This window comes from Myotis myotis, unplaced genomic scaffold (assembly GCF_014108235.1).
Source record: "Myotis myotis isolate mMyoMyo1 unplaced genomic scaffold, mMyoMyo1.p scaffold_m19_p_10, whole genome shotgun sequence".
NCBI classification, from domain to species: Eukaryota; Metazoa; Chordata; class Mammalia; order Chiroptera; family Vespertilionidae; genus Myotis; species Myotis myotis.
In genome coordinates this window covers 44,717,942-44,744,949 of record NW_023416314.1, presented here as the reverse complement: position 1 = coordinate 44,744,949, position 27,008 = coordinate 44,717,942, and the positions used below count along the sequence as shown (strand labels likewise).

Below are 27,008 nucleotides of genomic sequence, written 5' to 3'. Positions count from 1 at the left end.
AAAAAAAATGAAAATAAAAATATTTTTCTTTTCTCAGTTTTGCTCTTTAGCCACCAAACTCATTGTCATATATACTTAGAGATATCTCCTACATTTTCCTCACTAGAGTGGTACTTACAAAATAAACTTTATAATCAATTTGTGAAATAATGTTCTCAGTGAAATATTTGATTAGAATTTTTTTATAGTTTAATGTGGGAGGATTCAACATCTCCACAATAGCCTTTTTATCTAGAAACTAGTGGCCTGATGCATGAATTCATGCACATTGACAGAAAATTAATTAGAGGAAATATTTTAATATCGCTACTTGCCCTTTTTCTATAGAAGTATCAGAGATGAAAGAAAATTAGTAAAATGTAGATGAAAATAATATAGAGATTAATAAAAAACAATAACATGATATAACGAATATTTTCCATGAAATTTTTACTATCAGAATCTTCAGTTATCATTAATTTTTTAAAATATGCAAAGTATTCTGGAAAATGTATATCATTTGGACAAAATTTGTCTTTGCTACAACATCGAGTAAATTTTCCATCAGATGGATTTTCATTGGAGAAATTTAGGGATAGGCAAAAGTGTAACAGTCCTTCCACCACAACTGTGTTCGATAACTGCATCCTCATTTACCTCATTTTCGCTTTGAAGGCAGTTCCTACCAGTATTGGTAGTACTTGTCAATGACTGTTCTTCAGACATGTTCTGTCAACATGTCGCTTTTTTTCAGCTTCAGAGGTACATTGTGCCAATAGTTGTTCTTCAGAAATATTTTGTCGACAACATTGCTTTCTTTCAGCCTCAGAGGTACGCTGTGGCAATAGTTGGTTTTCAGACATATTCTGTTGACAATTTCGGCTTCAGAATGTCAACAAAAATATGTCATTACCTGGTGCCCACAGCCACTGTTTGCAGGCTGGGCTGGGCTGTGAGCTGCATTTTGCGCCACGGCAGCGTCGGCTGCGATTTGGTGGGCTTTTTCTCTGGGGTGGTGGCGGGGCCTGTGTCCCACTTGAGGACACTTTATTGACCTTTAAATGTTTAGGATAAATGATAGACCTAGGGCTATGGATGTCCTCCAGCCTAGATCCCAAAGAATACTTCTAAAAAAATTCATATCTTAAAAAAATACATGTAGATTAACAACAATACATCCACCTCCTTTTGTAGTTGATTACCCTTTCCAATTGTAGTCCCCACTGAGCACCAGGGCAGCCAAAGATATTAATTGGAGTGGAGTAATTGGTTGTCACTATGATCTCTGCCATTACTTCAGAGTTCAGTCCTTAGAAATGTCCTTCTATTTTCTCATGATCTCCTGGTTACTTGTGACCTTCATATTAAGAACTGAAAGTTTGAGGTTTACTAAATTTATCAACTCCAAGGATATTGCTTGGCTTCTCCCTAATATGGACTTTCTCAATAGATTAGGTCCTATTTATGAACTAGAGAAAGATGATGGTAATGAACATCAGAATAATGATAGACAAAACACTTGTATGGTGATATGTTTAATTTCAAACTCTGTGGTTTCATCTGGGAGCCAGGAAAATCTGCCTGATTTTTCTGTCCAATAACAGATTTCCCTCCAGTATTAATTTTGTCATTATCAATTAGAGAATAATCTGACAAAGTTTCTTTTTTCCATTTGCATATTCATAGGATTCCTTCCAGCATAAGTCCATGCATGTTGAATGAGTTCTGCACTCTGACTAAAGGCAATATTACATTTACTTGTTATAGGACTTCTCCTGAGTATGAAGTTTTTGGTGTTTAATAAGGTTTGAATTCCTGTTGAAGGTTTTCTCACACTTGTTACATTTAAATGGTTTCTCTCCGGTATGAATCATTTGATGTCGAATAAGTGAGGAGCTCCGGCTGAAGGATTTTCCACAGTTAACACATTCATAAGTATTATCTCTAGGATAGAGACTTGGATGTTTATTACTGTCTTCACTCTTACTGAAGACTGTTTCACATTTATTTCCTTTGTAGGCCTTTACTTCTGGATGACCTCTTTGATGCTTACTAAGGTTTGTTCGTCGGTTGAAGGATCTCCCACATTTACTACATTTATAGGGTTTCTCTCCTGTGTGAATGATCTGATGTCGAACAAGGGATGAACTCCGGCTGAAGGCTTTCCCACACTGAAAACATGCATAGCAACTCCTTGTGGTATGACTTTTTGGGTGTTGAATATCTGTACTCAGGCTCAAGGCATTCCCACATTCATTATAGTCTGAATATTGCTTTCCTAGTAAGTCAAAATTAAATTTGAAATTAGTTTTAAACTTATTGCACTTCGGGGACCCCTTGCTCATAGGAACTCCTTGTTGACTATCAAAAACTGAGTTAACTGTCTTAACATCAAAGCTTTTCTTATTTTCACTATATTCAAAGTCTCCCTCCACAGTATCGATTGTCTTATGAATGAAAGCGTCTTGTGGCAAATTTATGTCCCAGTTCCTATGTAACCAATCATCACTTTTCCAGGCATCTAGAGAAGGAAGTCTATTTTGGGTCAGTGTTGTCATTATCTCTCCATGGGACGATTCTGCTCCAGAAATTCTCTTTGAAACTGGATCCTGATTTTCTGAAATTATTTGTGCGTCTGAAAAGAAATAAAAATTCCACAAACTAGAAGAAAAAAAATTGCTTAATTAGAAAAGGAAGGCTAAACCATATAAGGGGTATGCATGTTTTATGCATCTTAAACACAGAATAAAATGTGAAGTGAGGCTAAAAAAGGAGAATTACAGAACAAATAAATGAGATAAAAATATTAAAAAGAAGGTTTAGAGATCAGCAAGGCAAAGAATGGAAGAAAGAAGTACAATAAGTAGTTACAAAATAGTCACAAGGTTATAAAGTAAAGCATAGGGAATACAGTCAAATGATCCTATCTAATGAAACCCTACTATGCAAATCGACCGAATGGTGGAATGACCTGTCGCTATGAACTGACCACCAGAGGGCAGATGCTCAACATAGGAGCTGCCCCCTGGTGGTCAGTGCTCCCACAGGGGGAGTGCCGCTCAGCCAGAAGCCAGGCTCATGGCTGGTGAGTGCAGCAGCAGTGGCGGGAGCCTTCACGGCAGCACTAAGGAGCAGTGAGCTAAGCGGTAGGGAGCAGCAAGCAGGCGGGCGGTAAGGAGCGAGGGGTTCTGGACTGGGAGAGGGCACAGGCTGGGATGAGGCTCCCCTCCTCCCCAGTGCACAAATTTTGTGAACCAGGCCTCTAGTATTGTAATAATTATGTATGGTGCCAGGTGGGTACTAGACATATTGGGGTATCAATTCTTAAATTATATAAATGTCTAATCACTATGCTGTACACCTGAAACTAATATAAAATAATATTGATGTGAATAAAATGCATCTTTGGACATCTTTCTAAATACACACACACATACACACACACAAACACACACCACTTTTTTGGTGCTGAAGTTCCTCTTCTAATAAGGTATACTACAGAACTCAACACATAAGCCAGAAAAATTGGCAATAACCTAAATGTCCAATAGTTGTGGTGGCAGGGAGGAATGGTTGAACATAACGATACATGTATGTGATGGAATGTTATATGTGAATTAGAAACCAATTTTTGTATTTAGTGAAATAGGCAATTGTGCATGATATCATATTAGGTAGGAAGAGCAGAATATATATAATGACATATTCCTGATAACCCCAATTTTGGGAAAAGGAAATTGTCACAAGCCACAAAAATACATTAACAAAGAAAATGGCTCAAGAAACCCCCCTCCCCCCCCCAAATGTTAATACTACATAGCTCTGGGTAGTGAGGTAATGAGGTTATATCCCTCATTATAGAAAAGTATATTCTATACTTACTAAACTATATATACAATAATTTATAACCTCTCTAAACCAAAATGTTAATAAGAATAAATTATGATGAGGGTAGGGACTTAAGGCACAAGTTAAGGAGTTATATAGTTAAAGAAAGGAAAAGAAATGGAAGAATACTGAAGCCACTCTAGGATAAAGCAGAGTTTTCTGTTTTCTTTAAAAAAAAAAAAAAGAGAGAGAGAGAAAGAAAGAATACCATTTAATGAGATGATGGTGAACATTCATTTATATAGCATTTACCAGGTGTCAGGCACTGCTCTAAGTATGTTACACATATGAATACATTTCACCCTCACAGTAGAGTGGAAGTAGACACTGTTATTCACTCTCTGTTACAGATTAGGAAACTGGCAGATAGGCCACACAGTTTTAAGTTCTAACGCATAACACAATTTTGCCTGTCCACATAAGAAAAAGAATCTGTGAACAAAAAGCAATGATGACTTTTTTCTTCAAAGTTTAGGTGGTTTTGTCATCACCTCCCCAACTATCAACCAAAGGCTGGGTTGTACAATGGTAAGTTTAACAAACAGCTTTTTACAAGTGCCTCATATCTGCCTGCTTCTTACCCAGTATGGCTGTTCTTGGGATTTCTTGCTCCATTATCCATCCTTTTATCTTCCTCTCCAACTTGGGGACCTCAACTGGTTTGGACAATAGAAGCTCTGTTATGGGAAAAATGAAAACAACACAATAAACAAACATACATGACACTCCAGACCGTTTTAGAGGAAAAAGAATTTCATCCCAACATAGTGTTCTAAGAGCTGTTGAAAGATTAGGCCAGAATCATCACACACCTGTGTATTTCTAAAACTCTACATCAGAAAGGACTTTTAGACACATACAGCAAGAAAATCTGCTGTTGTGCCCAAAGAATATTAGGAAATCTGAACCTAATCCCAAATGCCCTTAATCACTTCAGCAGTCCTATAGTTTTATCAGTAGATGAAGAGATTATTAATGAGCAGAGTAGGTAAGTACATAGAAGCCACCTTTACGCAATGAGCTGAGGTTCCTATAGTTCTCCAGCATCACATCCCTGTACAGGGTCTTTACAGCAGAGTCCAATTGCCCCCACTCTTCCGCGCTGAATTCCACAACCACATCTTTGAATGTCACTGGCTCCTAAAACATTAAGTTCCTTTTTAATCAAAGATCACTCCAAAAATATTACTAGAGGAGAAATAAATTTGAAAAGAATACGGGAGGTAGCCAGAATATACAAAAATTGATAGGTCAATGTTTGGAGTTCTAAAGGATGAAGTCGTGTTATATTAGGGACCTATCAACTTGGAACTCTGTGAGGGCCGCAAAAGGAAAATTAATTCGATTAGCTTACGTTTTGCTGGAGGAGAAAAAAACAGTTGAGATAACTGTGGAACAAAAAGTATTATAGAGTATAAATAATTTACATAAAAGGAGTTCAGAGCACAAAGAGTTGAAGGTAGATTTGAGGGAAATTTGTAATGAAGATGTAGGCTTCAATAGCAGAAGAGGTAGGGCATTTTCTCCAATTGAGAAACCCAGCCCGCTAACCTCAGTTCTCACAGCCTACTGTTAGCTTGTCGGACAGGCCTTTCCTGATTACCCAAAGTAGACATTCTCTTAATCAGTCTCTACTGCATTATATTTCTTTCTTTTCTTTGTAATTATTATTCCTGCCTGCAATTATCCTTTTAAAAATATGTTTTTATTGATTTTAGAGAGAGGAAGGGAGAAGAGGGGGAGAGAGAGACATCAAAATGAGAGAAACATGGGTTGGCCACTTCTTGTATGTACCCAGACAGGGGAACCAACCAGCAACTTGAGTATGTGCCCTGACCGATGCTCAACCAACTAAGCCACACCAGCCAGGGCTGCAATTAGCTTATTTGCTTGCGTTTGCCTGTCTGCTTTGACCATAAATATAATCTCCACAAAGCCAGGGTTTTGTTTCATTTACTGTCATAAAAAATTATGGCATATTAGGCCCTGTGTAAACAGTTCTTTTTCTTTAAGATTTTTGTATTGATTTTTAGAAAGAGAGGAAGGAAGAGAGTGAAACATCAATTGGCTACCAGGGATCGAGCCCACAACTCAGGTATGTGCCCTGACTTAGAATCAAACTGGCAACCTTTGGAGCATGGAATGATATCCAGCAACTGAGTTACACTGGCCAGGGCTGCATTAAACCTTTCTTAAAAGGGCCCTCTTACCATCAACAGTTGTCGAATTTCTCTCGGCATTCTCAACCTTATCATTGTTGGCACCTCCAGTCACACTGAAATATACAAATCCTTTCCCTTCCCCTACTTCAGAGCCTGTCTTTGTGAATAAGTTGTCTACCTTTGTTTTGCTTACTTCATCTTCTCTGCAACCTGGCTTTTATGCTCATGCATGTTAGTATCTCCATGATGATAACTGAACAGACACTAAGACATTACTCAGGCTGGATTTTCCTAAACTCTAAAGAATTTCTTCTTGCAATATGCTCATCCTTTGCTTTCAGTGACAACATTGTCCTGGTTTTTCTCTACTACTTTGTTTCATTTCAGTATCCATTGAGATTTCTTCTCCTGACCATTAGTGACATTGGCTCCCTTCACTTTTAATTCTGAACATTCTCAGGATGGGCTCTATTTTAATAGCTTCAATTATTGTTTACAGTTTTGAAGAAATAAATGCACAGAGAACATACAAAGATCATATTTTTCAAAAAGTGTATCGCCAACTAAACTAGGTCCAATGTCCTGAGGGAGAACAAGTCTCGTGTCCTTAGATTAAACTATGTTTGACAAAAGTTCAAAGGTCAAGAAAGAAAAATCAGCTCATTTTTGTAAAGAGTGGAATCCTAATTCACCTGGGATTTGCCTGTTAGTGAGTCTGCTTCCATTTTCTCCTTCTTGATACTCACCTTCCGGAGAAGGGCAGAATCCTTGCAGGGTATATCTGAAGAAGATGAAGAAAAACATTAGGGAGACAAGCTATGCTTTGGAGAAAAGTTTAATGATTACAGCAGTGATTATAACATGCTACCCATAGGAATCAGCTTTAAAGAACTTTGAAAAAATAATGATGCAAAGCTCTACAAACAATCAGAATCTCCAAGGGTGGAGCCTAGATCTTATATTTTTAAAAAGCTCTAAATGTGATTCTGAAATTCCACCAGGGATTGAGAACTACTGGATCAGAGGAAAAGGAGCCAAAATAATATTTGAGGCCTCATAGTGTTAAAAGATAAAATAGTACAAATCATATTCTTAAAATTACTTAAGAAAATAACTATAATGGATTCTCCTTCCAATCTTGTTTTTCTTCTTTATAACAGGAAAATATGTTGTCCCTTCCCCCCAGGGCAACTATTCCACATCCAGTTTTCTATATTCTCACCTTTGTCTTCAATTACATCTTCTATGAGGGTCACCACTTCTTTGCTGTTCTTTGGATGATGTAAATTCACCCAAGTCCTGACCTCTTCAGGGAGAATTGTCAGGAATTGCTCCAGCACCAACAGTTCTAGGATCTGCTTCTTAGTATGAACCTCTGGTCTCAGCCACTGAAGACAGAGCTCCCAGAGTTGGCTCAGGGCTTCATGAGGCCCAGACACTCCCAAGTACTGGAAATGTCTGAACTTTTGACGAGACGCCTCAGAGTCATAGGTCTCCCTGACTGGGGTGTTTTCCTGCTGCCAAGACACATCTGCTCTCAGGTCCTCACTTTGTTCATCCAGAGTCAGGTTTTGAGGTTTTGAGATAGCCACCAACTTGTTCAGGGGCTGCATCTTCCTAGATGGAAGTCCCACTTTGTTTGAATTTATCTTATCAGAGGAGTCCAGTAATTCTTAGGCTTGGGCTAAGTACCTGTATACTATATATATATGTGGTGTGATTTGAGCCAAGTTATAACTCAAATAGAATTTCCAGGAATTCCAGGAGTTTAAGATAGAAAGCCAACATTCAGGTACCTGAGAGACTGAAAAAATACACAAATATGACCCATAGATAGTGAACATATTAGCATAGTGTTAAAAGATAAAATAGTACAAATAATATTCTTAAAATTAAGCAAGGAAATATAATGGATTCTCCTTTCATTCTTGTTTTTCTTCTTTATAACAGGACAATATGCTGTCTTCCCCCTCCCCCCAATTAACTCAAAAAGACAAAGAAACAGAGATAGATATAACACAAACAAGTGATACATGAAATATTCCTTTGATTAAAATAAATTTCATAATTTAACTCCAGTGAGATTTCTCCTGTACTAGTTAACAACTCTATTTTGCTTTATAACTAAGCAAAACAAGTCTTCAGGCAGGATATTCAGGACATTAAGCTTTAATACTAGAGATGCCTAAAAATCTTCCTAAGTTCCCATTAAAATACCAAGTCATATTAAAATGAGTAAAATTGGCACTACCACTAGAAATTAAGGTAAGAAACCAATTATTTAAAAATACAAGAATAAATATCCATGAGCTATTTTATTGTTAGGGATTTTTAAAAAACGTGATTCCAAACTATAATAATTAAAAATTTTTGTTAGGATTCACGAGGGGCCAGTCTGCAATGTCCACCAGTGAGGTCTTAGGCTCTACTAAACAGGCCCATAAGACTACCATGGATCACATTTGGCACCAGTTTGTTAATCAGGCTATTAGACAGAAAACACAGATTGTTAGCAGAGTGAGTGGCATTTTTCTTCAGTGGGAGTCCTTACAAAATACAGCTCAAGTCAAGAGACCCACCTGGGTTGTGCAGAAAGCATCTTGATTGAAAAGCCTATCCGCAGGAGCCAATATTTCTTTAAAAACTCAGAGCACAGCACCCAGGGTTCCCCAAAGAGCTTGGCCAACTACAACAGTCATTATGTCCAGGGAAGTTCAGATGTAGTTTTCTGTCCAGTTTATAATGCTGCTAGTCTGGATGCAATTTGCCATGCAAAGGTCTTTTTTTATTATACATCTCTAGGCCAGTGGTTTTCAGGGGTGATTTTGCCACCAGGGCAATGTCTAGAGACAGTCTGGTTGTTACGACTTGGGGTTATTATTACTGGCACCTAGTGGGAATAGCTACTAAACACCCAACAATAGACAGCCCTCTAATATCAAAAAATTAACCAGCTCCAAATATCAATATTTTCAAGATTAAGAAACCCTGACATAGGCAATAGATAGTGACTAGGAGTACATACTTTGGAGTCTACCTGATTTGAGGTTAAATCTCAGTTGAAGTTACCATTTGTATGAAACTGAAGAAGCTATTTAACAAAAGCTTGCATTTTCTCAACTGCAATATGGCTACAACAATATCTATCTGATTAAATTATAAGGATTAAAAGAACACTCATCTCACTTCTTGGCAGATAGTAAGCACTAAATATGCACTTCGTCAAGAATTTTTATCATAAATAGATGTTGAATTTTGTCAAATGCTTTTTCTGCATCTATTGATATGATATGATTTTTTTCCTTCACTTAGCTAATCACACTGACTGATTTGCGACTATATTTGCAAATCATATATCTGATAACAGGTTAATATCCAATATATATAAAAGATTATATAACTCAATAGCAAAAACAAACAATCTAATTTTAAAGATGGGCAGAAGATCTGAATAGCCATTTTTCCAAAGAAGACATACAGATGGCCAACAGGTACATGAAAAGATGCTCAGCATCACTAATCATCAGGGCAATGCAAATCTAAACCACCATGAAATACCATCTTACACCTGTGAGAATGGCTATTATAAAAAAGACAAGAGACAACTAGTGTTAGTGAGAAAGTGAAGAAAAGAAAACCTTTGTGTACTTTTGGTGGGAATGTAATTTTGTGCAGCACTAGGGAAGAGAGTATGGAGGTTCCTCAAATTAATTAAAAATAGAACTACCGCCGAGGCCGGTTTGGCTCGATGGATAGAGCGTCGGCCTGCGGACTGAAAGGTCCCAGGTTCGATTCCGGTCAAGGGCATGTACCTGGGTTGCGGGCATATCCCCAGTGGGAGATGTGCAGGAGGCGGCTGATCGATGTTTCTCTCTCATCGACGTTTCTAACTCTCTATCTCTCTCCCTTCCTCTCTGTGGAAAATCAATAAAATATATTTAAAAAAAAAAATAGAACTACCATATGATTCAGCAATCCCACTTCTGGGTATTTATCTGAAAAAAATTAAAACATTAACTCGAAAAGATATATGCATCCATATGTTCACTGCAGCACCGTTTACAAGAGCCAAGATATGGACACAACCTAAGTGTCCATCAATAAGTGAATGGATAAAGAAAATGTGGTGTATATATACAAAATGGAATACTATTCAGCCATAAAAAAGAATGAAATCTTTCCATTTGTGTCAACATGGATAGACCTTGGGGGCAATAAGTAAAATAAGTCAGAGAAGACAAATAACATATGATCTCTTACATGATGAACCCAAAACAACAAACAAACAAACAAAATAATACAATAAAAGCAAGCTCATAGATTCAGAGAACAGATTGGTGTTTGCTGGAAGACGTGGGTGGGCAATGGGAGAAATGAAAGAAGGGTTTCAAAAGTTTTTTTTAAAAAAAGAGCTAGAAGCAAATGAGAAGAATTTACCAATGTTTTCCATTGTGTCTTGCCGAAACCATACAGTATCTATTTAAAACGCACTCAACAGATTATCATACATACATGTTTATGTCTGCCTATTAGTATATTTTACAGATTGGTGAAAACTTTGTGCACAAAAGTTATTTCTCAACTCCTGAGATATAACCTCCAAAGGTTAGGAAAGTCCAGGTTCATAGAAAGAAAGAAATCAATAAAAACATATTTTTTTAAAGAAAGAAAAATTTCAAAGTGACAAAGAGGTGTCACTGAGTCCCAGAAAAACAATGAACTATAGGCCAAAATACTTTTAAAATTAACAGAAAGGGAGAAAGAGGAATGAAAAAGCTCACAGGCAATATGTTAAAAACAAAACAACACAAGAAAAGGAAGCTCAAAAATGAAAGATAGAAATAACAACAAGGACAGTTATTGGAAAAAGACTGTGTACAGGGTAAAAGTTTAAACCCAACTACATAAATACTCAAGAGACATCAAAAATAAAAGAACTCCAAAATTGAAAATAAAGTGATGATTAAAAGCATAAGCAAATGTAAACAATAAAATAAGCATGGATATACTGAATTAAAAGCACAAATGCATTAAAATAGACAAAGAGGAAACTTTACATGATTGAAGGTACAACTCAGTGAAGTTTAACTTATTAAATGTACCTAAAAATATAATTGAAATATATTTATAGCAAAACCCTCTGAAAATGACATGAAATCAACAATGACACATTAGAATGGGCGATTAAGACAACTTTCTGAGTCCTTAAAAAAAAAACACCCTAAAACTAATTACTAATGTAGTGCATAGAAATAACATGGTTAGTCTGATATTTTAAACCAGATAGAATATAAACACTGATGAGAATGTTTACAAAAGCTGCTATTAGGTTGCCAAAAAACTCCTCAATAAATAAAAAGAATATAGAGTGGTACTAACAACATTTATTACTAGAATGAAAACCAGAAAAAAACACTCTCAAATGCTATGAAAATTAAAGCTATGATCTGGAGTGGCCAGGGCTTCCTGATGGTGCCCTGGCCACTCCAGATCTTCAAAAACCAACTCAAATTAAAAACATTGCACATCATAATCTATAGAGCACAGCTCAAGCTTCATGGTAAGGCACTGGCAAAGCCTTACATATACAGGATGTCCTCCAAAAATGACAGCTCAATTTTGAAAATGAAATGTAATTTAATAAATACTGCTTTTATAATTATTCAGTGTGTGAATATATTTTTTTGGAACATGCTATACAACTGAACAAGAATGAGATGAATTAAACATTAAACTCAGTGGGAAAAACAACAAAATACACTAGGGATTTATAGGTTAAAAATGTAAGTTAATATATACTCAGTATAAACCATTATAGAGCGAGGAAGACAGGTGAAGATGTTCAGGATGATATGCTTGCATTTAGGATACAGAAAAGTTTAGGTGATAGAAGGGCCATGACTTGGAGGAGCTTAAGTGGTCAGTAAGTGATGAATACTGGAATAAAGAAAGTCAAGAAGTGTTAAAGTTTAAACCGAATAGAGAGATGCCTTTGAGGTTGATGGTAGGATTCGGGATGAAGAGTTAAGACAGTGAGTCAGTATCTCTGGGGAAGGAAGGCGCAGTGAGAGGAATCTGAGAGTTCAATTAAATGACCAGGTGACACAAGCTCAAAGAATTTTACAGCTTCAAGGAATTGAACAGGTGTGTACTGTAGGGAAAAGATAGTTTGTCTATGAAGAGGTTGTTAACCGAATAGGTCATAAGTAGGGCAGTAGCTTGAGGAGAGCCTTACAGATTAGCTCAGATAAAGAGGGGCAGAAAACAGTTTGGAAATGAATGAATGTCTTAAATAAGAAAGATGCCTGGAGTTTTTTTTTCTTTTTCTTTTCTTTTTCCCTTTATTGCTTTCAGAGAGGAAGGAAGAGAACAAAGATAGAAACATCAATGATGAGAGAGAATCATTGATCGGCTGCCTCCTGCACGCTCCTTACTGGGGATCGAGCCCGCAACCAAGGCATGTGCCCTTGGCTGGAATCAACCTGGGACCCTTCAGGCCGCAGGCCGTCGCTCTATCCACTGAGCCAAACTGGCTAGGGCAAGAAAGATGCCTGGAGGTTTTAATGTTCTGCGGGAGTGGCTAGGAATGACTGGGAAAGCAAAACGATTTGGAATGAACTTTTCTCCATTTTCTTTTCCAGTTGACCGGTCCAATCACAATTGGTATTTCCACGAGGAATCAATACCAGTCGTTCCAATACCAGCTGACCAAGCTATACTCCCCAGGTTGAGCCCCTGGAGGTTGCCCCATTACAGAATGGAAGAAGGGGCAGCAGCCGAGCGAAATCTGGCTCCGCAGAGCCGGATCGAGAACCCAGCCGCCTGCTCCCCACCTGACCCTCTTACTTGGGCCCTCGGACCCTCTTACTTGGGCCCTCGGACCCGGGCTCTCTCACGCACTAAACCCTTCCGCAGCCCTCGCCCCCACCCCGGTCAGCTCGCGCCATCCACCCGCTTCTCCCGCAGAGACCGCGGAGCGCCGTATTGGAATCCGGTCACTGGGAACAAACCGAGGAGAAGGGCGCGTTCGGCGTAGACGTCTGCAAGCGGGGCTCCCAATTCCATGCGCCCGCGTCCTCGCCGCCCGCTGACCCGGTGAAACCCACGAGCAAGGCTCCCAGCGCGCACTCTGTTCAGTCACCCGCGGGCGTCCGTTCCCAGGAGAGCGCGGGAGTGGCGTCCTGGCCGGCGAAGGCAGCGGGAGCTGGCAGTCACACCACCATCAGGAAGCCCTGGCCACTCCAGATCTTTAAACGCCGCGGCCCCGTCAGTGTCATAAATGCCAAAGCCCGCCCGCCACGCAGTCCTGCGCACGCGCACCAGCCAAGGAGGGAGACCCAGAACCCCCCGCGGCCCAGGGGTCTGTGAGGGCTCGGGTGGGGCGGGGTTTTCATAGCCCCGCCCATTCCTCTAGGCCACGCCCACTCTGTAAAATTGTGTCCAACCATAGGGTCAGGAAGGGATGGGTGCAACCCTTGCAGGGTGGGTGGGAGAAGGGAGTGTCAGATTTCAATCACTAACCCATCCCTTACAAGAAAATTAGCTAAAATCTTTCTTACCTTCTCCCAGCAACCCCATGCTCCTAATTTGCTTGGAACCCAAAAAAAACAGTGACATAATTTCGACATAATACCGTCTTGCATAAACGTGGTTTAGCATGGTTTTTATTTATTTTTATTTTTTTATTTTTTTTAATAATCGGAACAATAAAGATTTATTTAAAAAATAATCAATGGAGAAATCTCCTCGGGAGGGGATTAAAAACAAACAACCAGATAAACAAGACGGTGGGTAATCTGGTCAGAAGGTCAAACCTCCAAAAGCGCACGAAGCTGCTCTTCCTCTGAAGCCTCTTCTCCCCGCTGTTGCCCCTGGGCAAGGAATGGGCCATCAGGCGGTGGGGACTGAATGTTCTCTAGCATGTCCTGGAAAGCCTGCGGGGATGGCGCCTCCGCATTCTGGAAGGTGACCTGGACTCTGCTGTACAGGCTGAGGCAATTCGGTTCCTGCCACATGAACCCGATGTGGTCTTCATCGAACAGGATGAAGGCTCCAGGGATGCGCTGGGGGTAGGCGGAGCCAGAGCGAGCAACAATGCCCACACCGTAGAAACACATCCTGCAGGCTCGGGGGTAGTTCTGGTCACTGGAGCTCACGCTCGCAGGCAGGACAAACTGGACAGGCTGCTCCTCCAAAGCTGCAGCCCCGGACTCCCCGACACTGGGCTGCGCAGGGCTCAGCCAGCCATGGCCCTCGCCGTCCTCAGTGCTGTCTTCTTCTTGCTGCTGCTGCTGCTCCTGGATCACCTGCTCGTGAACCTCCTGGACCAGGCGGGAGTACTTGTTGAAGTTGCTGAAGATATCATCGGGCAGCTGGATGCGGCGGCTAGGTGGATCTCTATCATCTGCTGCCCAGCAGGGACGTGGTGGTCACCCGTGATCTTCGTGGCCCTGGCATGCTTCCCACGGAAGCTGAGCATGACAACCTCTAGGCTGTTGTAGGTATTGTGGGTGCCTTTGAAGAGGCCTGGCCTGATGAGGTCCTCCAGGTGGCTCGGGGAGAGGTAGATGCGGCAGTAGTTCCGGCAGTCGTCATACTGATGGTCGATGAGCTTCATCAAGACGAACCGCAGCCTGTCCTCTAGGAAAATGTGCTCGAGCGTCTGCCCCCATTCTTCCCGCAGCCACGCGCGTAAATCCTCTCGGCTCCCACCAGGCATCCTGTGGTGGTGCGTCAGGTTGCACTGGGTGGAGAGCCCGTCCTTCCGAATCTGCACGTGGCAGCTGTGGGGCCCTCGGCAGCCGTACGTGCACTCCACTGTGGGCGATTCCCCCTGCCAGGCGAATTCTAAACGCGGGGTTGAACTGCATGGAGTCATCCACACGGGGGTCATGGAGAGGCAGGTACGTGCGACCCACAATGCATGGGCCATCCGCCACTACATACAGCAGTCCTCCATAGGGCCAGTTATCTGGCTGCCACAATCCCAAAATGTGCCTGCATGGGTGGAGCAAGTTGGCATAGAGTTCTCGACAAGACACAGCCATCGTCCCCGGGCTCCTCAAGTTTTCAACGGCGCCGTACTCCTCCTGGCAGCGCCGTCTCCAGATGCTGTCGGTGTGCAGGATGCTGCGGAACCTGGTGCAGGCCTGGGCCAGGCTGGGCAGGTCGGTGCAGGGGAGCGAGGCGAAGATCTCCACCAGCAGCTCGGGAGGCAGGTGCTGCAGCGAGCAGCGTGGGGGCGGCCAGGGTGGCATGGGGCTCCTGATCCCTCCACTCCCCGCGGAGGACCGAGCCGCCCTGTCCGCCTCCACGTGCTGCCCTTCAGGGACCGGGGCCGGCTTGCTGTCGGCCGCCACCATCGCAGCTGGTCCCAGGCTCTGCTGGCGACACTGGCATCCTCGAGAAGGGCCCGGGCTGCAGAGGCAAGCGCACTCCTCCTCCATGCCTGGCACAGTAAGCAGCGCGGACCTCTGCAGTCCAGCTTTAAGCTGACACCTTCCCGCCCAAGAGCCCAGCCACGCCCCCTCAGAGAGGAGCCGATTATAGGATTTGAGCAACACTGGAGACACCCATACCCATTAATATTCGCCTCCTGCCAGAAGCTGGTCTATCCTTGCTGCATGACACAGTCTCTGCAGGGAAGAAACATCTGCACAGCATATATTTCAAGGGACCTGGCGTATATGGCATACTGTTCTTAATATGTTTGCTCCCCTTCTTAATGCTATGTGTTTTAACCAAGGTCACCTCTCTGAGAAAGGTTGTTTCCCCAGGTAGGGATTTTTCCCTGAAGTTAGGGTGGGAATAAAACCCCTTAACTAAATGCCAGGCGGGTAGTTAATCACTTTAACTACAAACAATCACGCTTAAGCTACATAATCTTTAATCCCTGGAATGGAGATAAGAAACCCCCTAACCTTTGGAATAGAAATTGACAGGATTAAAATCAACTGGTATAAATACAGATGTAACAAGACAATAACACACAGAACTTGGCTGGAGATCCTGGCTAGGCTGCTGATCAACTGAACGCTGTCTCCGCGTCATTCCTTCTTCGCCGACTCCGTCCACACCTTTGGGAACCCCTGGACCTGCTGGGGCTGGACTCCAACAGCCTCCCTTTCCCAGGGCTCCCTCCCTGTCCTCCCACCCTAGTCTTAGCCCCAGGCAGTCATTAATCTGCTTTCTGTATGGATATGCCTCCAGGGATATGCCAATGGGGACATTGCACATAAATGCAGTTATAATATCCTGTCATTGTGACTGGTTTCTTTCACTTAACATAACATTTTATTATTTTTTTTATTAAATCTTTATTGTTCAGATTATTACATTTGTTCCTCTTTTTTCCCCCCATAATTCCCCTAGTTCCCGCCCCACCCTCTGCCCTCACTCCCCACCCACTGTCCTCATCCATAGGCGCACGATTTTTGTCCAGTCTCTTCCCGAATCTCCCACACCCCTTCCCCCCCCAAGAATAGTCAGTCCAATCCCTTTCTATGTCCCTGATTCTATTATGATCACCAGATTATTTATTCACTTGATTCTTAGATTCAATTGTTGATAGATGCATGTTTGTTGTTCATAATTTGTATCTTTACCTTTTTCTTCTTCTTCCTCTTCTTAAAGGATACCTTTCAGCATTTCATATAATACTGGTTTGGTGGTGATGAACTCCTTTAGCTTTTCCTTATCTGTGAAGCTCTTTATCTGACCTTCAGTTCTTTTTTTTTTTTTTTTTTTTTAAATTTTTTTTTTTTTTTTATTGCTTAAAGTATTACAAAGGGTATTACATATGTGTCCATTTTATCCCCCCGCCCTAGACAGTCCCCTAGCCTCCCCTATCCCCCAATGTCTTATGTCCACTGGTTATGCTTCTATGCATGCATACAAGTCCTTTAGTTGATCTCTTACCCCCCTACCTCCTGCCCCGCAACCCTCCCCGGCCTTCCTGCTGCAGTTTGACAATCTGTTTGAGGCAGCTCTGCCTCTGTATCTATTATTGTTCAAAAGTTTATAATGGTCCCTATTATCCATGAATGAGTGAGATCATGTGGTATTTTTCCTTCATTGACTGGCTTATTTCACTTAGCATAATGCTCTCCAGTTCCATCCATGACGTTGCAAATGGTAAGAGTTCCTTCCTTTTTAGAGCAGCATAGTATTCCATCGTGTAGATGTACCACAGTTTTCTAATCCATTCATCTACTGATGGGCACTTAGGCTGTTTCCAGATCTTAGCTATGGTGAATTGTGCTGCTATGAACATAGGGGTGCATATATCCTTTCTGATTGGTGTTTCTGGTTTCTTGGGATATATTCCTAGAAGTGGGATCACAGGGTCAAATGGGAGTTCCATTTTCAGTTTTTTAAGGAAACTCCATACTGTCTTCCACAGTGGCTGCACCAGTCTGCATTCCCACCAGCAGTGCACAAGTGTTCCTTTTTCTCCACATCCTCTCCAGCACTTGTCGTTTGTTGATTTGTTGATGATAGCCAGTCTGACAGGTGTGAGATGGTACCTCATTGTTGTTTTGATTTGCATCTCTCGGATGATTAGTGACTTTGAGCATGTTTTCATATGTCTCTTGGCTTTCTGAATGTCCTCTTTTGAAAGGTGTCTATTTAGGTCCTTTGCCCATTTTTTGATTGGACTGTTTATCTTCCTTTTGTTAAGTTGTATGAGTTCCCTATAAATTTTGGAGATTAGGCCCTTATCGGATATGACATTGGCAAATATGTTTTCCCACACAGTGGGTTTTCTCGTTGTTTTGTTGATGGTTTCTTTTGCTGTGCAGAAGCTTTTTATTTTGATGTAGTCCCATTTGTTCATTTTCTCTTTAGTTTCAAGTGCCCTAGGAGCTGTATCAGTGAAGAAATTGCTTCGGCATATGTCTGAGATTTTGTTGCCTTTGGATTCTTCTAGAATTTTTATAGTTTCCTGTCGTACATTTAAGTCCTTTATCCATTTTGAGTTTATTTTTGTGTATGGTGTAAGTTGGTGGTCTAGTTTCATTTTCTTGCATATATCTGTCCAATTTTCCCAGCACCATTTATTGAAGAGACTATCTTGGCTCCATTGTATGTTCTTGCCTCCTTTGTCAAATATTAATTGAGCATATTGGTTCGGGCCGATTTCTGGGCTCTCTATTCTATTCCATTGATCTATATGCCTATTCTTGTGCCAGTACCAGGCAGTTTTGAGAACAGTGGCTTTATAATACATCTTGATATCTGGTATTGAGATCCCACCTACTTTGGTCTTTTTCAGGATTGCTGCAGCTATTCGAGGTCTTTTTTTATTCCAGATGAATTTTTGGAGAGTTCGTTCTAGATCTCTGAAGTATGCCGTTGGTATTTTAATGGGAAGTGCGTTGAATTTATAGATTGCTTTGGGTAGTATGGACATTTTAATGATGTTGATTCTACCAATCCATGAACACGGTATGTTCTTCCATCTGTTTATGTCTTCCTCTATATCTTTTTTCAACGTCCTGTAGTTTTCTGAGTAGAGGTCTTTTACCTCTTTAGTTAAGTTTATTCCTAGGTAGCTTAATTTTTTTGGTGCGATGGTAAACGGGATTGTTTTTATAATCTCTCTTTCTGAAAGTTCACTATTGGTGTATAGAAATGCCTCAGATTTCTTGGGGTTAATTTTGTATCCTGCTACATTGCCAAATTCATGTATTAAGTCCAGTAGCTTTTTGATGGAGTCTCTAGGGTTTTGTATGTATAATATCATGTCGTCTGCAAATAAGGACAGTTTTACTTCCTCTTTTCCAATTTGGATGCCTTTTATTTCTTCTTCTTGCCGAATTGCAATGGCTAACACTTCCAGTACTATGTTGAACAGGAGTGGTGAGAGGGGGCATCCCTGTCTTGTTCCTGTTCTTAGGGGAAATGGTGTTAGTTTTTGTCCATTGAGTATGATGTTGGCTGTGGGCCTGTCATATATGGCTTTTATTATGTTGAGGTATGATCCTTCTACTCCCACCTTGCTGAGAGCTTTTATCAAAAATGGGTGTTGAATTTTGTCAAATGCTTTTTCTGCATCAATTGATATGACCATGTGGTTTTTTTCTTTCAATTTGTTTATGTGATGTATCACGTTTATTGATTTGCGGATATTGTACCATCCTTGCATCCCTGGGATAAATCCTACTTGGTCATGGTGTATGATCTTTCTGATGTACTGCTGGATCCGATTTGCTAAGATTTTGTTGAGGATTTTGGCATCTATGTTCATGAGGGATATTGGCCTGTAATTCTCTTTCATTGTGTTGTCTTTACCTGGTTTTGGTATTAGGGTGATGCTGGCTTCATAGAATGAGCTTGGAAGTGTTCCTTCCTCTTGAATTTTTTGTAGTAGTCTGAGGAGGATAGGTTTTAGTTCTTCCTTGAATGTTTGGTAAAACTCCCCTGTGAAGCCGTCTGGTCCTGGGCTTTTGTTTGCTGGAAGCTTTTTGATGACTGCTTCAATTTCTTCCATAGTTATTGGCCTGTTGAGATTTTTAGATTCTTCCTGATTGAGTTTTGGAATGTTGTATTTTTCTAGGAATTTGTCCATTTCCTCCAGGTTGTCTAGTTTGTTGGAGTAGAGCTGTCCATAGTATTTTTTAACAATCATTTGTATTTCTGTGGGGTCTGTTGTTATTTCGCCTCTATCGTTTCTGATTTTGTTTATTTGGGTCCTCTCTCTTTGCTTCTTGGTGAGTCTGGATAGAGGTTTGTCAATCTTGTTTATCCTTTCAAAGAACCAGCTCTTGGTTTCATTGATTTTCTGTATTGTTTTTTTGGTCTCTATGTCATTTATTTCTGCTCTAATCTTTATTATCTCCTTCCTTCTGCTCACTCTGGGGTTTCCTTGTTGCTCTCTTTCTAATTCTTTGAGTTGTAGAGTTAGATGATTTACTACCATTTTTTCTTGTTTGTTGAGATAGGCCTGTAGAGCTATAAACTTCCCTCTCAGGACGGCTTTCATTGTGTCCCATAGGTTTTGGATTGTTGTGTTTTCATTGTCATTAGTTTCCAGGATGTTTCGAATTTCTTCTTTGATTTCATTGGTAACCCAATCAATATTTAATAGCATGCTATTCAGCTTCCAGGTGTTTGAGTATTTTGGGTTGTTTTTATTGTAGTTTATTTCTAATATTATGCCATCGTGGTCTGCGAAGACGCTTTTTATGATTTCAATTTTCTTGAATTTGGGGATACTTTGCTTGTGACCCAATATATGGTCTATTTTTGAATATGTCCTATGAGCATTTGAGTAGAATGTATATTCCCTGGCTTTCGGGTGAAGTGTTCTGAAGATGTCTATTAAGTCCATCTGATCTAGTGAGTCATTTAGGATTGCTGTATCTTTGCTGATTATTTGTCTAGAGGACTTATCCAGTGCTGTCAGTGGTGTATTAAAGTCCCCTACTATGATTGTATTGTTGTCGATGTCTCCTTTGATATCTTCCAGGAGTTTTTTTATGAATTTGGGTGCTCCTGCATTGGGTGCATATATGTTTACCAGGATTATATCTTCTTGTTGTATTGATCCCTTTAGTATTATGAAGTGGCCTTCCTTATCTCTTGTTATGGCCTTCACTTTGAGGTCTATTTTGTCCGATATAAGTATTGCTACCCCAGCTTTCTTTTCCTTTCCATTTGCCTGAAAGATATTTTTCCATCCTTTCACTTTCAGTCTGTGTGAGTCCCTTCTAATGAGGTGGGTTTCTTGTAGACAGCAGATGTATGGGTCATGTTTTTTTATCCATTCAGCCACTCGATGTCTTTTGTTTGGAGCATTTAGTCCGTTTACGTTTAAAGTTATTATTGAAAGGTACTTGTTTGTAGGCATTTCTGTTTTTGTGTGGCTGTTTTCTTTCTGAGCTTTTTATTTCTTATTTTTATACCAGTCCCTTTAGCATTCCTTGCATTGCTGGCTTGGTGGTGATAAACTCCCTTAGCCTTTTTTTGTCTGTGAAGCTTCTTATTTCCCCTTCAAGTTTGAATGATAGTCTTGCTGGATAGAGTATTCTTGGATTCAGTCCTTTGCTTTGCATCACTTTGTAAATTTCCGTCCATTCTTTTCTGGCCTGATGTGTTTCTGTTGAGAAATCATTTGACAATCTAATGGGAGATCCCTTGTATGTAACTTTCCGTCTCTCTCTTGCAGCCTGTAAGATTCTCTCTTTGTCCTGAACATTTGCCATGGTAATTATGATGTGTCTTGGTGTGGGTCTTTTTGGGTTCACCTTGTTTGGGACTCTCTGGGCTTGTGTGACTTTTTTCTTCCCCACCTCAGGGAAGTTTTCTGATATTATTTCTTCTAATAGGTTTTCTAATCCTTGTTCATCCTTCTGTTGTTCTGGTACCCCTATTATTCGTATGTTGTTTCGTTTCATGTTGTCCCAAAGCTCCCTTAGGCTCTCCTCCTGTCTTTTCATTTTTTTCTCCAATTGCAGTACATTTTGGGTGTGTTTTGCTTCCTTGTCTTCTAAATCACTAATTCGGTCCTCCGCTTCTCCTAGTCTACTGTTGATACTTTCAATGGAGTTTTTCATTGCAGCTATATCACTCTTCATATCTTCTTGGGTCTTACTTAAGTTGTTGATTTTTTCATCTGTTTCTTCTAGCTTCTTCCATATGTTATCGATTTTTTCATCTGTTTCTTCTAGCTTCTTCCATATGTTATCGATTTTTTCATCTGTTTCTTCTTGCTTCTTGCTGAGGTTGTCTATTTTTTCCTCCATCCGGTTTATGCACTCTAGGACCCTTATTCTGAATTCTTTTTCTGTCATGTTGCATGCCTCTGTATTACTTAGCTGCTTTTCTGGAGAGTCCTCCTTCTCTTTCCTTTGGGGGTTTCTTTGTCTACCCATGTTTGATCTCACTGACATATCTAGACGTTGAGTCGTTCAGTGGCTGCTCCCTTGGTGGCAGTGACTCCTTGGTCTGCGGTTCCTCTTCGGGCGGTTGCGGTAGCAGCTGCTCTTCAGTTGGCAGCAACTCCTCTGGTGGGTGCTGTTCACAGCTGTGGTGGCTCTTCTGGCTGGTGGGGCGAGGTTTCACGTACAGCTGCTGTTCCTCAGCAGAGGGTGTGGTGCTCAGGAGGTTGCTGTTGCTTGGATCTGCTGTGTTGATTTAAAGGCACAAAATACAACACAACAAGGCACCACGTACCAGGCACTATACACAAATATATTCACGATATTAATAACCCCAAATAAAGGTGACCACCTGAATTAAGAGAATTAGGGGATAAGGAAGAAGGAAGAGAAAAAGAGAAAAGAGAAAAAAGAAAAGAAAATTAGGGACCAAAAAGAGGAGTGCAAAAATGAAAGTGGGAAAAAGGAGGGGGGAAAGTAAAAGCGAGAAAAGAAAGGAAAAGAAAAAAAAAGAGCGAAAAGAGAGAATGAAGTGGAAAAGACTTTTTATATGAGGAGAATGCTCCTATAGAACAGCCATTAATCCCAACAAATTCCAGCAACAGCTCCCTGGAGATAAATGCAAACTAGAAACAACCAATAATATAACGATGAAAATAGAATGGAGAACACTAATCCCAAAATAAAATAAAGAGAAAATAAAATGGCACTTTAAAAAAAATGGTAAAATGGTAGCAGTAATAATACTGGTTAAAAATAAGAAGGTAGTAATTAAAAGGGTAAAATCAGGTGATGGAAAAAAGAAGAAAAAAAAAAAGAAGAAGAGGAAAAGAAAAAAAAAAAAAAAAAAAAAGAAAAAAAATTGGTTTCTTAGTTAAAAGGTGAAAAAAGAAAAGAAAAAAAAAAAATTGCAGTAGTGAAGGTCCTTCGGTTCTTCTATTCTTCAGTGTGGCTCGCCTTAGACCTGCCAGGTATTCAGGAGAGTGTTGAGTTTCCCTGCGATACACTGTTCCTCTGTGTTGTAAACCACAGTCCTTATTTTAAAGCAAGCCGCATTTGTTTCCCAGACTGCCTTATTTTGTGTTTAGCAAAGAGTCAGTTTGTGGGTCAGCCTCTGGGTGGCAGTGTTCTGGGGTTGGCCTCTGAGGCTACAGGGCCTCTCTGTCCAGTGGAAGTTCACTGCCCAGAGCTGGCTGCGTAAGAGTTACCAGTGCTGTGTTGTTGCTGGGATTGAAAATCCCTCTATAGGCCAGACCCTGTTAACTCCCAGGGACTGATCAGGTTATTTTAATCCTTGATCTCCTACAGGGTGGAATCTGGGTGTGGCTGTGCTCCTTGCCTGGGGGCTGGGGGGAGGAGTCTCACTCTCCGGAGAGAATGGCTGCCTCAGACGTGGGCTCAGGGGTGTCTCAGCACTCAATTCGCTGCCACCTCTCCTGGCCCCCCTTCTCTCCTCAGTCTCTCCCCAGATTCCACTCCTCCGCACACTCTCCCTCTCTTCAGCACAGGTGAGTGTCTGTATCCGAGATGTCCCATGAACAGGGTTCAGTGAAAACAAACAAACAAACGCCGGCCGCGGAAACGGGGAAGGCTTGGTTTCTGTAAGCTTCTTCTCTTACCGGGACTGCATGGTCTGATCAGCTCTTCAGGCTGCCCCCTTTAGGCTCAGTCCTCTGTGATCACAGACCGAGCTCTCAATTCCCCCGGCAGCGCCAGGAATCCCGCGGTTCTCCTTTCCCCTGTTAGGGGCTGTGCCTGTCCCAAGGGACGCGGCTGTCTGCCACGCGGTCTCCCTCCGACTCTCTGGGCTCAGAGGTCTGGCAAACTTTCCTGCCCAAATCCCTGGTTTTTTTACCTTTCCAGGGGAGTTCTGCTCTTCCCGGCTGTAAACTGTCTCGCCAGCTGAGGAATTTCGCCAATTCGGGGTGGATGTTACTAGTTTCAGCTTCTCACTCCATTTGCTCAGGGACACGACCTGGGACGCGTCTGCCTATACCGCCGCCATCTTCCTCTCCTGACCTTCAGTTCTGAATGATAACTTTGCTGGATAAAGTAATCTTGGTTGTAGGTTCTTGGTATTCATCACTTTGAATATTTCTTGCCACTCCCTTCTGGCCTGCAAAGTTTCTATTGAGAAATCAGCTGACAGTCGTATGGGTATTCCCTTGTAGGTAACTGAGTTTCTTTCTCTTGCTGCTTTTAAGATTCTCTCTTTGTCTTTTGCTCTTGGCATTTTAATTATGATGTGTCTTGGTGTGGTCCTCTTTGGATTCCTTTTGTTTGGGGTTCTCTGCGCTTCTTGGACCTGTAAGTCTATTTCTTTCACCAGGTGGGGGAAGTTTTCTGTCATTATTTCTTCAAATAGGTTTTCAATATCTTGCTCTCTCTCTTCTTCTGGCACCCCTATAATTCTGATGTTGGTACGCTTGAAGCTGTCCCAGAGGCTCCTTACACTATCTTCGTATTTTTGGATTCTTTTTTCATTTTGGTTTTCCGGTTGGGTGTTTTTTGCTTCTTCGCATTTCAAATCTTTGACTTGATTCTTGCGCTCCTCTGGTCTGCTGTTGGGAGTCTGTATAATATTCTTTATTTCAGTCAGTGTATGCTTAGTTTCTAGTTGGTTCTTTATCATAGCATCGAGGGTCTCATTAGATTTCTTGTAGATCTCATTAAGTTTATCGGCGGCTTCTAGACAGTTCTTGAGAGCCCTTAAAAGTGTGGTTCTGAACTCTATATCCTCCATGGACAATTTTGTCCTGTTTCTTTGTCTCCGCATTTTTTATGTTTTCTTGGTGTACCCCCTAGTGGTCTTTGTGCGCAGTCTTGTTGTAGTTAAGCCTTGATTGTTGTCGTTGATACTGGGGGGATTTGACCTCCAGGCCAATTGGCTGTGAGAATCAGCTGTGTCTGCAGTGGGAAAACTTCTGTCCTCTGGGGAGGTGCTAATCTAGCGTTTGCCTGAGGCTATCCGGCAAATGGCTCTGTGCAGGGCTTGGGCGGGGCGGGTCACACGGGATCAAACAGGGCGGTCGGAGCGAGCAGTTATGGCTGCTCTCAGTTCTGTCCCTAGGTGCTCTGCCTCACTGAGTCCCAGCAACCGCTGCAAACCTCGGAGAGAAAGCTGCCTTCGAGTTCCGACCGAAGCCAGACAGTCCCGCTTCTCCCGTTTGAGTCAGGGTCCCTAGAGACTCACCCGGATCTGGAGCTCAGAGTCTGAAGCTCCCTCCCAATTGAAAACAACAACCGCGCCCTCCGCCGCCAGCCAGCTCCGCGAGCACTCCGCACCTGAGACTTTCACTTCAGCGCTGTGCCTCCTCTGAGTCTGGGTATGATATTCTCTTTCCTCCTAGTTGTAGAATTTCCACTCAGCCAGCCTTCCTGTGGTTCTGGATGATGTCCGTTCTGTCTTTTAGGTGTAATTTGAATTGGTTGTTCGAGGCAGCAATCTCCGGCGTTAACCTATGCCGCCATCTTGGTTCTCCAGCATGGTTTTTATTGATTCAGTTTTGTATCAAGGTAAAAGATCTTGCAGAAGATCACGAGTTCAGGTTTGGCTTATTGAGGATGAGATATGTTGTGACATCCAAGAAGCAATGTCAAATAAACAATTGGCATCCGGATCTTAGGGCTAGACGTGTAAAATTAATGTCGTTTCTGGATAGATGGTAATTGATGGCATGAGTGGGGGTGAGACTACAGACAGATAAAAATAGAGAAAATAGTTAAAGGAGAGGGTATTGAGCCTCGGAGGAAGAACTTAAACTAGTCAGTCAGGGAAAGCCTTTTAGGGAGGGAGCTATAAATCTTGGCCATGAGTTGACCAAGGTAATACAGGACGCAAAACTAGGATTTTTTGTTTTGTTGCAACTTCTTCTGTAATCATTATTATCATAAGTGAATTATAAGTATCATGTCAATCCTCGCCACAATACTATATGATAGACTTTATTATATCCTAATTTATTGAAACTGAAAGATGGCACAGCTAAGCTTCAAGCTCAGATCACTTCATATTTGTTCCACAGCTACTTACTCAATGCTACAAGATTCAGAGGATTATTGGTAAGATATGACAGAATGGTGGAACGATGTGTGCCATGAATTGTTTGTGAAGGGATTGGAAGTTTGAAAATCTTATATAATAAAAGGCTAATATGCAAATTGTCCCCTCAGGAGTTTGACTGCCCGCTATGATGTGTGCTGACCACCAGGGAGTGGTGCAGAATGAAGGAAGGCCCTTGCCGGCCCTGGTGGCTGGCCAGGCCTACGGACCCTACTGTGCATGAATTTTGTGCACCGGGCTTCTAGTCATATATAACTAGCTAGGTATAACAAAAAATTTAACTTGGAAGTATTGTCATTAAATATGCTCAAACATGGTCTTCAGCCAATTAAGAGTGCATGGAAATGAAAAATGCAATAAATACAAGTGCGAATACCAGCCTTCCTTTCATACCTCTGGTAGATATGAAATTTCTCACAAACAAAGGTCCAAGGAAACCCATACATTGTTCTCTAACTCAGTGGTTCTCAACCTGTTGGTCGCAACCCCTTTGGAGGTCCAATGACCCTTTCACAGGGGTGGCCTAAGACCATCAGAAAACACATATATAATTACATATTGTTTTTGTGATTAATCACTATGCTTTAATTACGTTCAATTTGTAACAATGAAATTGGGGGTCACCACAACATGAGGAACTGTATTAAAGGGTCGCGACATTAGGAAGGCTGAGAACCACTGCAACTGAACAAGGGTCATTTTCAGGTTTCAGTCAACTCACTGAAGGTCCAGCTATTTTTATGGCACAACTTTACAAGTTTTCTCTTTTTTAAAAAAAGATATAATTTATTAAGATTTTAATGTCTGTGGCTTTTCTCATGAGAAACAATAGAGGCCAGAAGACAGTGAAATATCACCTTTAACATGCTGAAGGAAATAAATTCTTATCAAGCCAGAATTGGTGTAACGTTAACTCTAAGTAGATTGAAAATGTTAAAGGTGTTTATTGTAATCTCTAGAGAACCACTAAAAAAGATATGGTTGTCACTGTGAAGATAAAGGACTCCCAACCCTTCTGGAACTAGATCCTTACGA

General features: G+C 41.3%; 2 protein-coding genes across 3 annotated transcripts; both read right to left on the bottom strand.

Annotated features, from left to right (window-relative positions):
* Window positions 1-534: 534 nt before the first annotated feature.
* Window positions 535-7,774, bottom strand: ZNF215 (zinc finger protein 215). Of its 2 annotated transcripts, none has more exons than XM_036322918.1 (5): window positions 7,252-7,774; window positions 6,722-6,810; window positions 4,875-5,007; window positions 4,449-4,544; window positions 535-2,614 (listed from the first exon to the last, which is right to left on the bottom strand). In XM_036322918.1, exons 1-5 carry the CDS (start codon window positions 7,640-7,642, stop codon window positions 1,734-1,736), a joined length of 1,590 nt encoding a protein of 529 aa, XP_036178811.1. In that variant the 5' UTR covers window positions 7,643-7,774; the 3' UTR covers window positions 535-1,733. The 2 variants fall into 2 exon arrangements, with proteins under 2 accessions (XP_036178811.1, XP_036178821.1); XM_036322928.1 differs by having other exon boundaries at window positions 535-2,581.
* A 6,063-nt stretch (window positions 7,775-13,837) lies between these two features.
* On the bottom strand, window positions 13,838-15,475 carry LOC118665405 (F-box only protein 31-like). The gene is given in 3 exon segments (XM_036326879.1): window positions 13,838-14,415; window positions 14,418-14,866; window positions 14,868-15,475. Coding segments are annotated over 3 exon segments (1,635 nt in total).
* Between the last annotated feature and the right edge of the window lie 11,533 nt (window positions 15,476-27,008).